Source organism: Paroedura picta, chromosome 11 (genome assembly GCF_049243985.1).
Source record: "Paroedura picta isolate Pp20150507F chromosome 11, Ppicta_v3.0, whole genome shotgun sequence".
NCBI lineage: Eukaryota > Metazoa > Chordata > Lepidosauria > Squamata > Gekkonidae > Paroedura > Paroedura picta.
This window is the reverse complement of record NC_135379.1, coordinates 14,105,645-14,120,171: the sequence shown is the minus strand read 5'-3', so window position 1 is coordinate 14,120,171 and position 14,527 is coordinate 14,105,645. Positions and strand designations below refer to the sequence as shown.

Genomic DNA, 14,527 nt, shown 5'->3' with positions numbered 1-14,527 from the left:
AGAGGAGGAAAGAAAAATCCAGGACCGACAGAAGTTGAGAGAAATTAGGGGCTTCTCCTTTAAGGCAAGCGTGTCACATGACCAGGTGTGGCCTATCAGAGGTTCTCTACCACGGAGCTTGGTTTCCCAATCCAGATTTTAAACTATATTGAGCATTAAAAGCACTCCAAGATATTGCACAATAAAGGTAGGGTCACTCCGGATCAATCCTTCTTGCTGCAGAAGGAAAATTTAAATCGCCCCAAATCCAAATGGAAATTGTATTCTGTGTAGAGGGCAGGGACTGAATCGACCTGGGGTTGGAATAAAAGCTCCGTGCAGTTTACACCTAGATAGACCATTGGTCTGATCCAGGTGGGCTCGTATTATATTTTGTTTGACAAAAAATAACTGTTTCGTAAAAGAAAACCACCAGAACACCATAATTTATGAAAATAAAGCATTTGCATTTTTATTTTTTTGAAGAAATTTAAACGCATTTTGGTGTGATCAATACAACTCAGTTTATCTAATAAGGCATTAATTTACGTAACAATCATATTCAACAATTTTACAGCCTTGTGTATATGGTAAAGAAGTATAATAACAGTAACTGATACATTTACAAATGTTAAAAATCAGTGATGGAAATGAAAGAACAAAACAATTATTTAAGAGTAAAGTTTTCTTAGATGCGGCACTGATTTTCCTACCATCAAGAGCTAAAATAATAATTTTCTTCCGTCTCCTACTCTTGAGCACCCCACATAACTATGTGCAAAGCCCATGTGCAAAGCAAGACTTTCCCAGATCAATGACTGTCCTTGAGCTTGATTTTTTGCTCACTGCAAAACTCAGTTGAATGAGAAGGCTGCCTGTATTACAGGAACTCTTGCAATAAATTCATCCTGGTGGGCTGCATGGCCTGTAAGGTTGATAAAGTAGTTTAAAAGCAGCTTCACCACCATTCTGCTTTCACTGCATAGTCTTGATGCATCCAGATTTCACAAACATACAATGGGCACACTCATTTTCAGCTTCTATATATGTTGTGGTATTCCTGTTGGTTTCAAAGAGTTCAAACATGCAGTTGGATACAGTCTGGTTATCATCCATCATTATATCCACCAACTTGTATTCTTTTGCCATTCCTGATCTTTTTTTTTCCTGAGAGCTCTCTATTAATCATATGCACAGCATCATTTCTAGCTGATAAAATGACCTTTTCATATAGCTTCATTGGGTTCATATAGTGCTATGTCACATTTAGAGGTGAGGGGTAGATAAATAAAGGGAACTGGGCAACTCTGTGTGGAGACATCTCTGGAAAAGAGGAGGGAGAAGGCCCAAAGTCTGGAAAGAAGTCAGGGGTATCTATTAAAGCCTGATATGGTAACAAAACTGTGGATCAACTGGTGCTGATGAAGAAGATCTGGTTTTTATACTCCACTTGAGACTACTTCAGGTAGTGAAGTCTCAAGGCAGCTTACAATCACTTTCCCTTCCTCTCCCCACAACAGACAAACTGTGAGGTGGCTGAGGCTGAGAAAGCTCTCACAGAACTACTCTACAAGAACAGTTCTAAAAGAACTGTGACTATCCCAAGGTCACCCAGCTGGCTGCATGTGGAAGAATAGGGAATCATACCCAGTTCTCCAGACTAGAGGCCCCTGTTCTTAACCATGACACCAAACTGGAGACATTGAGGAGAGTGCCATGAAGAAAAAAATATCTCCTCAGAAAAAGTACACTAAATAAAGTGAACAACATAAAGAAACTAGTCTTACAAAACACTGTTTTGGTAAGCATTACAATTAATAACAAGACAACATGTAAGTCTAGTCTGTAGGATCCTTTTGGCCTTTAGACTACATCTATAGGAAAATGTCTATGCTAGGCTGAGTTCCTTCTTTCCCGCCATTTTCTCCGTCTGTGTAGCTGCAGCTGAGGCTTCTATTCAGCTTGCAGGGACATTTCAGTCACAGCAGACGTCTGTGGAAACAGATGCCTCAAAGAACATTAGTGCTTGTCAGGACATGATTAAGAACATACACCGTTATAGAGAAAGGATAGGTTTTTGAAGCATAACTCAGCAAAGTTGTTGAGCTCTCTTTGTTTAGTAAAGGAAAGGATATTCCTCACCATCCCTGGCTCTGCTACCTTCACCTTCTTGGCTTCTAATGACTAAACGATCACTTCCATTGCAAATAGCACCGGGATGTTTTGGAGAAAATCTGATCTACAATGTTCAGATTCACCTCCCTTTTTTTGGCACTGCAACTCCCATGATCCTGCAGAAGCTGGTGGCCAACTTTTAAGCTCTGAGATTTATTTTATCATGAGTTATGCTTGCCACAACCAAACAGTCATATAACCTTTTACTTTTGCAAATTCCAACTGATCATCTGTATTCTTTCCACTTTTACAATCCTGCACATCATCACCTGTGAAATTGGACACTCCAGGGGAAACTATTTGTATCCTTACCTAAGTAATCTGTAAGTTAGTTATTGCTAGCAAGGTCATCGCAAAACTTATTGAAAGAGGAATGTTTCATCAGGAAAGGAAGGGTGATTTTTTTTTAAAGCAGGAAAATATGTAACTGATCATAAAGACTAGCTATTTGATCTTCATTCAGCATATAAGCATCTCATTCTAGCTGAACTAGACTAAGACACCATTTCTAGCAGAACAGAATATTTGCGCAAATTGTTAAGAACTTTGTTTTCATTGGTTGATGATCAGTGCCGCCAAATGTAAAAACCTCAGCAATCTAATGTTGCTTGCTATATAATGCTCAAAGATGCTTGGTAAACCTAGCTGGATTGTCTTTAAATAAAGTTGCTTATAGTAGGCATTTTTATAGCATCTGCAACACGAGCAGAATTTTTATACTGTTGCCCACTAATTTGCCGCTGCCTTTAAAGTTTTCCACAAAAGCCAAAGAAGGTTAGAAACACAGGGATAAAAATGAGACCGTGAGCAGCTCCAAACAAAATAACCAAGAACATAATCTTGAAAAATGTTCTAAAAATGTAAGTCGCTGCCCCAGACAGCACCACAACTCCCACAATAGTGGAAACGGCTCCCTGGACCACAGGGAAGCCAAGGTGGTACAGAGCATCCACGGCCTTGTCATTCATGCTGAGTTTGTCGCTGCTAACAAAGGCATACGAAATGTGAGCCGAAAAGTCCACAGAAAACCCTATGCAAATTACAAGGTTGATCATGGAAATGGAGTCAAGGTTGACATCCCAAAAGGCCATGAAGCCAGTCACGCCGACAATAACCGACGCAATAGTGAAAGTTACCCACAGAGAGCACAAAGGATTGGGGATCAGCAGCAAGGAAATAAGCAACATGGCTCCAGTAGCAATCACAATGTTTTGAATGGTGTTCTGAGCAATCACAAGGTACTGATCAAAGTATATAAAAGCTGGATGATAAACTATTAGTGGTATTTTACAGTCTGCTGCAAGGCCTCTCAGCTGTTCTAGAAGTTTCCGCTCATCGATTGCACTGGTGACATTGACTGTCTGGATGAAAAATCGTGAAGCTGAAATGTTCCGATCAATTAAATTAACATTCCACTGAAACTCTGGATACATCTGGTATAGGGTAGTTAAATTACCAATGAAAGAGTTTTGATCATCTATATTGAGAGACATGTTTTTAGCAATCGTTACATATGTTCTCAACCACGACTCTGATAAATACTTATCTACATAGGTTGAATTTTCTAGAACCTTCATACAGTGGTCAAGTTCTGCACGAACCGTTGAATTCCAATAAGGTATGCTTTTAGTAACAATTACCATAACCCTTGGACCATACTCTTTAAAATACTCATCTTCCCAGTTATAATATTGAACAACATAAGAATGATCACTGGCTAGATTTCGAAGATCTATACCTTCTTTGACCTGAAAGCACCCATATATACTACTACCTAGATACACAAGATACAGGACTACCACAAACACCTTGGTCCAGGAATATACCAGAAAAGGACCAAAATGCTTTCTGAAAAAGTCATTCATGGGATGCTCAAACTCTGCCCCAGTGGTCTCATCGTAAGATCCTCCTACACAGCATGTGTTGTATGCAGAACCACAAGAATCCTGAATTTCACTTGGCACTTTCATGAATGTGAGCCAATGTCTGTTGCTTTCTTCTCTTCTACCATTTAGCGCAAGGACTGCTCCAAAGAAGGTCAAATTGTAAATGTAGCAGAAGACGAAGGCTGTTCCTGTGTAGATGCAAAAGGACTGAATCGATGGGAAGGACGTCGCAATGCCAATGTAGAAGGCCAAAACATCGGTAAGCGTTGTGATGGTAACAGACACAGCTGCCTCTGCATAGGTGTCCGCCATCCGATCCCTGACTCTGTCCTTGACCTGAGTCTTTTGCCAGCAGGACACCATGATGAACATGTCATCCACTCCGACCCCTGAAGAAAGACAAATATTCTTATAATCTCCCACATACTGTCCAAAGAGATGATCTATACATGAGAGGAATGCCTTGTAGTAAATATTGTCATATGGATAATGAAAATGCATACAAAATTTTGCATAATTTTTTTTCTTCCAAATTCTTCACTGAGCCATAGGGACAAAATCAACAGAGGCTCTGATCATGCTTGTCACCATTATTGCATTAAAACAAACAACACCAATTTTAGCTAGGCATAGGGATGAATGGTTGAAAGAGGAAGAAAGGCGCACTGAGCTAGCACAAATACTAATTAATAGTAGAAACTTTCATGCTTGCTGGGATTTCAGCTTCACTCTATGTCTTGTTTCACATCACTCCATCAAAATGTTCAATGTCACATCTGTAAGAAGGCTGCACGCACCCATATACCACCAAATTCTGTCATCATGTATTTTGAGGGAGTGTGGTGAAAAATGTATGTTTTCTTTCTATAACACAGTGAGTTTGTGTGTATTTTATGATTGACTTATATGGACTTGTGTAAAAGAGGACAAGTGAAAAGTCAGCCTTAGGAGTAGTTTGGTGTATGAACTAATTTCAGTGTAATCTGTCACAAGGACCCCAAAATTTCAGTGTGATCTGTTACAGGGACCACCATTCTGGACCACAAAATGCTGTACAATGAGAAAGCATCCAGTTTGACTGAAAAAAACAACGGAAAGAAATTTAAAACAGAAATTTAAAGAAATTTAAAACAGCTGATCCTGTGAAGTTTCAAAGGGGTGGCAGGTTACAGTAGATGAGTGATAGGGTTCTGAGTGTCTAGCACAGTGCAGGAGGGTGGACTAGATCAGTGGTCCCCAACCTTTTTATCACCGGGGACCACTCACCGGGGACCACTCAACGCTTTTTACTGAGGCCCGGGGGGGGGGTAGTTTACAACTCTACTCTCAACCACTGCCCTAACACTCTCTGATCACTATGGTAATGTTTAAACATCCCTTCAAAATAAGATGAAGACACGCCACAACAATGAACATAAGGAACATTTTATTTTCATGGAAATTTTAACTCATGACAATGACAAATCAATGGGAACCCTGAGCTTGTTTCTCTGCAATGAGATAGTCCCATCTGGGAGTGATGGGGGACAATGACACCGGAAGTGTGTTGTAAAGGGCCGGGGGGTGATGAAGTAAAGGGCTGGGGGGGGGGAGAGAAGGCGTCCTTCACGGCCCACCTCCAATTAGTCGAAGGACCACATGTGGTCTATGGCCCACAGGTTGGGGATCGCTAGACTAGATGACCCAGCAGGCCTCTTCCAACACTATGATTCTATGAAATTTAAGGTGACAGGGGAATTAAAAGAGTTGCGGGCTAAAATTAGAACCAAGGAACACCGGAAAAGTCATCTTTTCAGCAGACTGCTGATAAACAGGGTGCGGGGAAGAAATCATTCTGATTTGTGATCCATGTTCATGTTTGGAGGAGAAGTAACACTACGAAGGCAAAGTAACACCAAGGAGGCAAAATGTGATTCTGTGGTTCTGTAAAGTTACCTAGCAAAGCAAAAATCTCATATATTTGTCAGGATGAAGGAGACCAATGTACATAAATGTTCTCTAATATCAGATACAACCGTCCAAAGCCACAGTGATATAGGCAGTGCTGGAAACAGAGTTTCGCTTACCGAGTATAAGAAATGGGGCATTTGCAGCTGTAACGACAAAGGGCACCCCGCAGAAGAGCAACAATCCAAAGCTGCTGAGAACAGCCAGACCCGAAGACAGAACCCCAAATGCTGCAGCCCACACTTTTGTTCGTACACAGTCGAGCCTGTAAAACAGGTAAACACACTGACTGCCTTTTTGAACAAGGCTAGAGTAAGGCAGTTGTAGAGCAAAGACACTCCACAACCACAAGAAATTGAAATTGTATTAATCTTATTGATTGATGGAACCTCATAGTTGAATAAAGTGATGAGGTTGCTTTAGATCGCAAAAACATGGCCTCTTGAGACATGTGTTGGTTTTTAATCATTTAATATTATTTCTGGGTTTGTTATTATTATGAATTTCAAGCATATATACATACTAACAAAAGTATTCCCATATCCTCTATGATTGCTTAGCTACTTAACTATTCTGCAGCCCTACTTCAACTCCATCTAATGAGTTATGCTTATTCGAATATTGAACAGGGAGTAATTCTTAGTAAATGGTAGCAAATTAATTTTCTTCCTTTCTCACATGTACTTTACAGTGGGTTTTTAACCATTAAGATCGTATTCTCTGTAACCATTCCTGATATAACGTTTTGTTTCGAGATCTGTGTTATTTTCTTTCTTGCTGCAATTATTAAATACTTTACCAAACGTTTATAATCCTTTTTATTACGGTATTTCCAAAAGATCATCTAATAAATAAATCATCAGGGAATAGTTACATTTCTGATTTATAATTTCTTCAGTGTTTCTATGTGGAATACACCATAATTTCCTCACCATAGCTTATCTATTGCTTTCCACCTGTTTAGCTATCATCAAGGCTCGTAAAGATCCAGAGAAAGAATGTGCCCCAATATTGCAGTAGGCTGGTTAAAACCCCAGTGGATATTTTACTGTAAAAATAATTTGTCTTTTGACTTCCAACTAAAGTGTCATGATAATCAGGCATATCCCTAATTAATTTGCCATTTTACAGTACTTCTGGCCATATTGTATTCTAAATTTGCTTACTGTTACATATTGTAATTCTGGCTTGAGAGGGAAATAACGTATCCTAATTGTAAAGCTCTACAAATCTAAATAACATCATAGTTTAACAGCTGTGTAAATGAAATGATATCAAATTTGCCCTTTATCAGCCATGTGTAAGAACTGCCTGTGATTTTGATATAATAGCTGCTCCTAAGTGTCAACTGTATTTGTGTACAATTAACTTTGCCGTCTTCAATGAATATTTTAGCCAATTTCTTTATTTTGTCTCTGTGCACTGCATGCATAACTGATTTTAAGAGATATACACTTGTGAGATTTTTATAAGTTTAGTGAATGAACGAAAACGAGACGGAATCGTACTATTACTAGAATCTTTCACTTTCCCTATCCCTGCTAGAAAAAGAAATTACCTTGTGCATGATATAACGGAAAAGAATATTGTTAAAAAATACGTGATAGAAAACAGAGGGATCACATCCAAGGCATTCTTTTCAAATTCTTCCTGTCTGGATATGGAGGTAAAATAGGCCACCTGCCGTGAAGGTAAAAAAGAAGGACGATCACTAGTTAAATATTGTTTCTCTTTAAATAGATCTCCGAGAAAGTAACAGCAATTATAATGAAATCAAATATCAGTTATTTGTTAACTTGCTTTGGGGGAAAGGCATGAGAGAGCGGTTAATAATCTTTAAGATTCTGAATCATCTGGCCTCGATCCCTACAGTCAGGGCACAGAATCACTCAATCTTCGGGACAAACCACATGATATACGAGTGGTGGGAAATGACTGAAACACCAGATCCCTTTTTTTTTTTGATAGCTCTCTTTGAGGACTTGACAATGTCAGGAGTTTCTATCACATAGGTTGGCCCTCAGAATCAGGAGAAAATGGATCCATAAATCGAAGAAATTATCCCAGAGATCTAAGTTTTTCATAAATTTTGAAACCATGGGGGAAAAATTGAGGAAGAATTTTTAAAAATACACCCATTCTTCTAAAACATAAACTTATTGGACAACATAAAACACAACATTCATAGTTTACTTAGCACAAAAATTTGTAAAATTTGGCATATTTATGAAATGCTGTAGATTTTTACAGGCAAAATTTTAAGCATACCAGATACTAAAGAGAGAGACAACACTGTGTCTTCAGAATTATTATTCAGAAAATGAAGGAAGAGTTACCACAGGGAAGAATGTTTCAAAATTAATTGTTTTAACACCCATGGACCCATTACTAAATTAAACGATAAATTCAAATGGGTAGCTGTGTTGGTCTGAAGTAGCACAATAAACTCAGAGTCCAGTGGCACCTTTAAGACCAAAAAAGATTTATTCAGGGCGTGAGCTTTCGAGTGCAAGCACTCTTCCTCAGACTATGAATTCTTTACATGACAGGGAATATATAGCGAAAATTAATTCACCAGCGAGACAAGAACAGTTTTTGGAGCCATATTTATTTATTTTCTCCCCACAGGATCAGCTGCTTGGTGGGCTCTGTTGGGCAGTCCGGTTTAAATGGGCTGCCCAGGAGAGCCCCAGCCTGGCCTGTGGGAAGAGTCTCCCCATGGGATCAACTGCTTGGCAAGCTCTTTTGGGCAGTCCACTTTAAAAGCACTGCCCAAGAGAGCCCCAGCTGAACTGCCTTTCTGCAGCTTTGCTGCTCCCCTCCCCCCTCAATGTTTTTCAGTTCAGGTCTATTGGACTTGAACAAATTTGAGATTTCTGAAAAATCCAGGATCTGAATACTTTCTTGGTACTGGGATCCAGGGTTTTGTTGAGAATTCCATTTTTTCCAGCTCTAATGGGTCCAAACTGAAAAATGCTGAGCAAACGCCCTCCCCACACACACCCCTAATGAGGAACTGTGCTTCAGAACTATGGTTTTGTATCATCACAGCCCATGAAGTGACAGGCATGGTTTTTGATGCTGCTTTTAGATGAGCAAAGGGGGTGCTTTTGCCCCCTGGGGGGGGCAGGTGGAATTATTGAGGGGAGTGCTAAGAAGCAAAGGTGTGGCAGGGGGCATTTGAGATGAGCTCCTTGAATCATGTTGTTCTCGTATTTACAATTGACCAGGCTAGAGCCTAGATAGCGATAGCATTGAAATCGGTTTTTTCCAGTAAATATGCCAGCAGAGTCATACCAGTGCCTCACATTTTGAAAAACTGTCATCACCATGTGTGCTTTCTCTCTTCATTATTTTTAAAGCTTTTGCTGGTAAGATTTAACTTAATCGTTTTGAGCAGGGGTAGTCAAACTGCGGCCCTCCAGATGTCCATGGACTACAATTCCCAGAAGCCCCTGCCAGCGAATGCTGGCAGGGGCTCCTGGGAATTGTAGTCCATGGACATCTGGAGGGCCGCAGTTTGACTACCCCTGGTTTTGAGTATGGCATTTAATAAAATTAAAGCCCATAGTCTCAATGACTGACTATTCTGGGAGCTCGTTGGTGAGAACGGTGAAGATTTTGAACATTTGCTGCCTCCTATGGAAGTTTGTGAGAAATCAAATGACCACTGAATTAGATGTTTTTGTTACCTGTCTTTGAAGACAGGCATGATGAACTCAAATAGATCAGGAAAGACTCCGCTTATTTATTTACCAGAACTATTTCCAAAGTTCAGTGAACGGAATTTGCAGTTCCAAGGAAATGAGGTTAATCTTATGAAAGCCCAATTTGTCACACTGTACATTTATTTCAAAGTATTCAAAAACCAAACAGACCTTTGCAATACCAGTTTCTGGACCTTTCTGTGCTAACAGACAAAGGTGCAGTACAAGATCCTGATCTACCCAGATTCCCACCACTTCCTGGGAGCCTGACCCCGAAGAGGGGGCAGAGAGGGAAACTGGGGTCAGCTCATCCCCAGGAAATTCTTTATCAGACCAGCCAGGGTGGATGAGAGCAATCCCAAAAAGCCACAGGAGAGGCAACTGGTAGGAGAAACAGTGGGATCAGGGTGAAGGCAATGGGTACTGTTATTTATTTACCAGAACTATAACCTGACGTTACTTGTCAGGTTAGCTGGAAGCATACTGATTCCCCGGGTCATGTCTGACCCTTGGGGTGATGCCCCCCAGCGTTTTCATGGCAGACTCAATACGGGGTGGTTTGCCAGTGCCTTCCCCAGTCATTACCGTTTACCCCCCAGCAAGCTGGGTGCTCATTTTACCGACCTCGGAAGGATGGAAGGCTGAGTCGACTTTGAGCCGGCTGCTGGGATCGAACTCCCAGCCTCATGGGCAGAGCTTTCAGACTGCATGTCTGCTGCCTTACCACTCTGCGCCACACTGAGGCCATGGTGATGTCTAAAATAGATTACTATAACGTGCTCTATGGGAGGCCACAAGAGGCTAAAGCACATCCCTAAATACTGAAATAAACGTGATATGATATTGCACAGTTTGGTACTAGTTGTGTTGCGCCTCACCTAATTATTATTGCAACAGTTAGTTCGTGTTGCTAGCAAGAAGAGCTACATTGGCATTTCACAGGGGCTTATTTTTCTTTCTTAATTACATACATGTTATTTTTATTCAGTTTATGTCCTATGTGAACCTCCCTGAGCCGTGGGGGAGGGTGGTATACAAATGAGATAGATAGATAGATAGATAGATAGATAGATAGATAGATAGATAGATAGATAGATAGATAGATAGATAGATAGATAGATAGATAGATAGATAGATAGATAGATAGATAGATAGATAGATAGATAGATAGACTTTTAATCCAGTACATGTGTGGGGAGGAGAAACATTGGGAAAGGACAGTACAGGAAGCAAACCTGCTTATCCAAGCAAATCCTCAAACTGTCTAGTCACACGTAAGTCTCATGCAGTCACTGGACTTACTCCCCTAAAAGTGTCCTGCGGCCTCAGTCTGTAACCTGTGAAATGGTCAAGCTTACCTGCAAGGAAGTGAGTTTCAAGGCGGCCAGCTCGTCGGGGATCCGCTCCAGGAAGGTCTTCAGCCAGGCCACGCTGGCCTCTCGCTGCTTCGGATCGTCTTCTTGCAAGTAATAGAAGAGGCGCAGCGCCCTGGCGGCCCGGACTCTGATCGTCCCCGGGTCCACCGTGACGCCCCCCAAAAAGACTCCCAGGAAGACATGCGTCTGCCAGACCGGAAAGGTGAGGTTGGGCAGCAGCGCCTCGATGCGCGCCGGGTCGCCGCCGACGGCGCTGAGCAGCGGGTTGGGGCTGCTGCAGTTGTTTTCGCTGCGGGCGCACAGCTGCTCGTAGGATCGCCCGTTCTCCCGGAGCCCCCGCACGGCGGCGTCCAGCGCCAGCAGCTCGGCGAAGGCGGCCCGCGTGAGCAGCGTGTGGTCGGGCTGGGCGGCCACCACCACGAAGGAGGCGAAGGTGCCCTCGGTGCTCAGCCTGGCCGCCGAGAAGCGCTCCGAGTCGCGCGTGGCGAAGCGCTCCTGCACCAGTTCGCGCTCGGCCTTGGCCGGCCCGCCGCGGGGCGTGAACTGCTCCTCGATGTCGTTCGCCTTGCGGCTCTCCAGTGTGCTGAAGCCGGCGCCCAGCGCGGCCGAGAGCGCCATGGGCAGCAGCAGGAAGGGCCACGGGTGGGCGCCCACCAGGCCCCCCAGGCTCCGCAGCGCGCGGGACAGCGGCCGCTCCACGCAGTCCGTCCGGCAGCCTCGGCCCCCGGCGCCCATGGCGAGACGGCTCCCCTTGTCGCGCTCGAGTCCCGCGTAGAGGCGCGCTGCGTCCTCTGGAGGAAGCGCCCGGAGAGTCTCGCTGCGGCTCAGGGGAGGCTCCCGGTCCTCCCTGCTGCGCGGCTGGGCGATGCCTCCGGCCTGTGGCGTCGTCACCTGTTATATCCCCAGCAGGAGAAGTCCCGATCCAGGAAGCGCTCTGAATTCCTCTTGCCAACCCGCTGCGCCGTGACTATTATGGAATGGTCTCCCGGTGAGAACCCCCAGTGTTTGTTCCTGCGCAGTTTTGGAAGATGGATGCACTCTCACTCCCCAGTGCTGCTTGTTGACCGGTTGGTTGAAAACCACCCCAGGTTTACTCAGCAAGGGTCTTTTGGCATCCCTCCTGCCATTATAGGATTCGGTGGCCTCCTCACTTCCTCTAACTCTTCAATGGCCACTCCCAGTGCTAGCACTGAAGTCACCTAACGATATTAATTAGGCTTTGGGATAGTTAACCTCCGGTTTATAGTTGCAGTTTCCCAGATCTGACCAACAATGCTGGGGATGAAAGGCCAAGGAGAGTCAGGAGGGATATATACAATGGCAGCCAACCTTAAAAGGTAAAAGGTATAGGTATCCCCTGTGCAAGCACCAGGTCATGTCTGACCCTTGGGATGATGCCCTTTAGCGTTTTCATGGCAGACTCAATACAGGGGTGGGTTGCCAGTGCCTTCCCCAGTCATTACCGTTTTACCCCCCAGCAAGCTGGGTACTATTTTACCGACCTCGGAAGGATGGAAGGCTGAGTCAACCTTGAGCCGGCTGCTGGGATTGAACTCCCAGCCTCATGGGCAGAGCTTTCAGACTGCATGTCTGCTGCCTTACCACTCTGCGCCACAAGAGGCTCATCAGCCAACCTTACCTCATCTTTAAAAGTCAGGACAGGAGACAGGCCCTGGCTGAAGTTATCAAAGGAGGAAGCCTTGCTATAACCCAGGGGTAGTCAACCAGTGGTCCTCGAGATGTTCATGGACTACAATTCCCATGAGCCCCTGCCAGCATTTGCTGGCAGGGGCTCATGGGAATTATAGTCCATGAACATCTCGAGGACCACAGATTGACTACCCCTGATGAAGTAGAAATCAAACCTGACAGCTCCCTGTTAGAGTGTCCTTTGGTAGTTGGGGGAGATATCATTGAGTGTGGAAGTGAGGAATCTTTTTAATATCAAGTCTAGGTTTTATTGAACCAGCCCTCCGCATTCCATGAGCTCCCTCTCAGATAATTCTCACTCTGTGTGAGATTCTTCAAGAGACAAGAGAAAAGCAAACTTTCTTTGAGATAAATTTCAACTCTTTAGCTAGCAAGTATATTCAATGCAGTCATTGATAGAACTAAGGTTTGATCGACAAGGCAAAGCATATAATCCCCTTGGTGATGCCCCCCCCATGGGGCCCTTTACCTTATGACAGGCATTTTTACAGCCATAACAATAAGCTATAACACCAGGAAGTAAAAAACCAGGGAGGACTAGATGGTGGAAAAAGGGAGGAGAAAGGTTTGGAAGGGTTGGAATGTGGAGGAAGAGATATTACAAGAAACCAATCTAGTATGCTGATTACAACAAGGTCAGGCTAAACCTACAGCTTCAAACAGTTGCATCAATCTTGGCAGAAACAAGGGGAGGGATGTTCTGACATTCTGGATCTCTGGATGCCAATTTAGTTTCTTGGCTTTGTTGGAGTTCCCATTAGGATTTGCCAAAATGGATCCATTTTTTGAGATGACCTGTGGAACCAAATTAGAAGATTCCCTTTTTGGGTCCTACTGAGTGAAGTTCCACTGGATTAGCTTCGTGGACCTCTAAATAGCAATTGGACAATCCATCCATAGAGGGACCAGAGTTTAGTTTTGTGTTTTGGTTTTTTGAGGTTGAACGCTAGCATTTCCCAATTTTTTAGATTTGAGGTGGGTTTTTAGAAATTCTCATGATTATAAGACATTCTGGGGGGGGGGTTCCGTTCTGGGGGGATATACTGATTCTCAGCAACATCAACTAATGGAAGGATCTGGAACCTCTGAGACGGATAGTCAAACTGTGGCCCTCCAATGTCCATGGACTACAATTCTCATGAGCCCCGCTGACAGGGGCTCATGAGAATTATAGTCCATGGACATCTGGAGGGCTGCAGTTTGACTACCCCTGCTCTGAGAGAAGGGGGAGGAAAGGAATTTCGGAAGCAGAAAAAGGCTGGCAGCCCCTCAGGTCGGACTCGGGAAGAGAAGAGATGAAGAAGATCTCTACGAAGCTAGGAAAGGGTAGGTTAAAGTATCCTGAATCAGGGAAGGTAGGCTGTCCCAGGGAGCTAAGCTTTAGGGATTCAATCAGGGAAGTCCTCTGGTAAATAGGAATGGAGAAGGGTGAGGACTACACAGGTAAAGTCCACACTTCTGACGTTCATCTTAAGGGTTAAAGTCAACAGGAAAAGGAACAGATATTATTGAGCTTTAAGAGCAACCTCCTGTCTCACCAGGGCAAGGTGACCAGCCCTTTGAGAGAGTGTCCAGGAATACCGTTTGTCAGTCTATAAAGCTCTGAACGAAACTGCCATCCACTTTAAGTTGTAAATATTTGAGGCGTATTTGAGTTATAATATCTACCAACAAAAATAAGCTCATTGTTGTGTTAAATGAAAAGGGCCTATGTGAGTCACCAGGAGGAAGGAAGAATAATTTAATT

At 43.3% G+C, this 14,527-nt stretch overlaps 1 protein-coding gene across 1 annotated transcript; it reads right to left on the bottom strand.

Annotated features, from left to right (window-relative positions):
• Positions 1-425: 425 nt before the first annotated feature.
• On the bottom strand, positions 426-12,221 carry LOC143820424 (patched domain-containing protein 3-like). Its single transcript, XM_077303244.1, has 4 exons — positions 11,053-12,221; positions 7,546-7,667; positions 6,107-6,252; positions 426-4,429 (listed from the first exon to the last, which is right to left on the bottom strand). The coding sequence occupies exons 1-4, from the start codon at positions 11,803-11,805 to the stop codon at positions 2,901-2,903; spliced, it is 2,550 nt and encodes an 849-aa protein (XP_077159359.1). The 5' UTR covers positions 11,806-12,221; the 3' UTR covers positions 426-2,900.
• Positions 12,222-14,527: the final 2,306 nt, after the last annotated feature.

Bases quoted from the DNA above. Each gene is read 5' to 3' on its own strand.
- LOC143820424 (XM_077303244.1), bottom strand. From the start codon at position 11,805: ATGGGCGCCGGGGGCCGAGGCTGCCGGACGGACTGCGTGGAGCGGCCG. The intron at 7,668-11,052 runs GTAAGCTTGACC...CCTTCACGGCAG, and splicing joins TGAAACTCACTTCCTTGCAG to GTGGCCTATTTTACCTCCAT. The intron at 4,430-6,106 runs GTAAGCGAAACT...GTCTTTCTTCAG, and splicing joins TGCCCCATTTCTTATACTCG to GGGTCGGAGTGGATGACATG.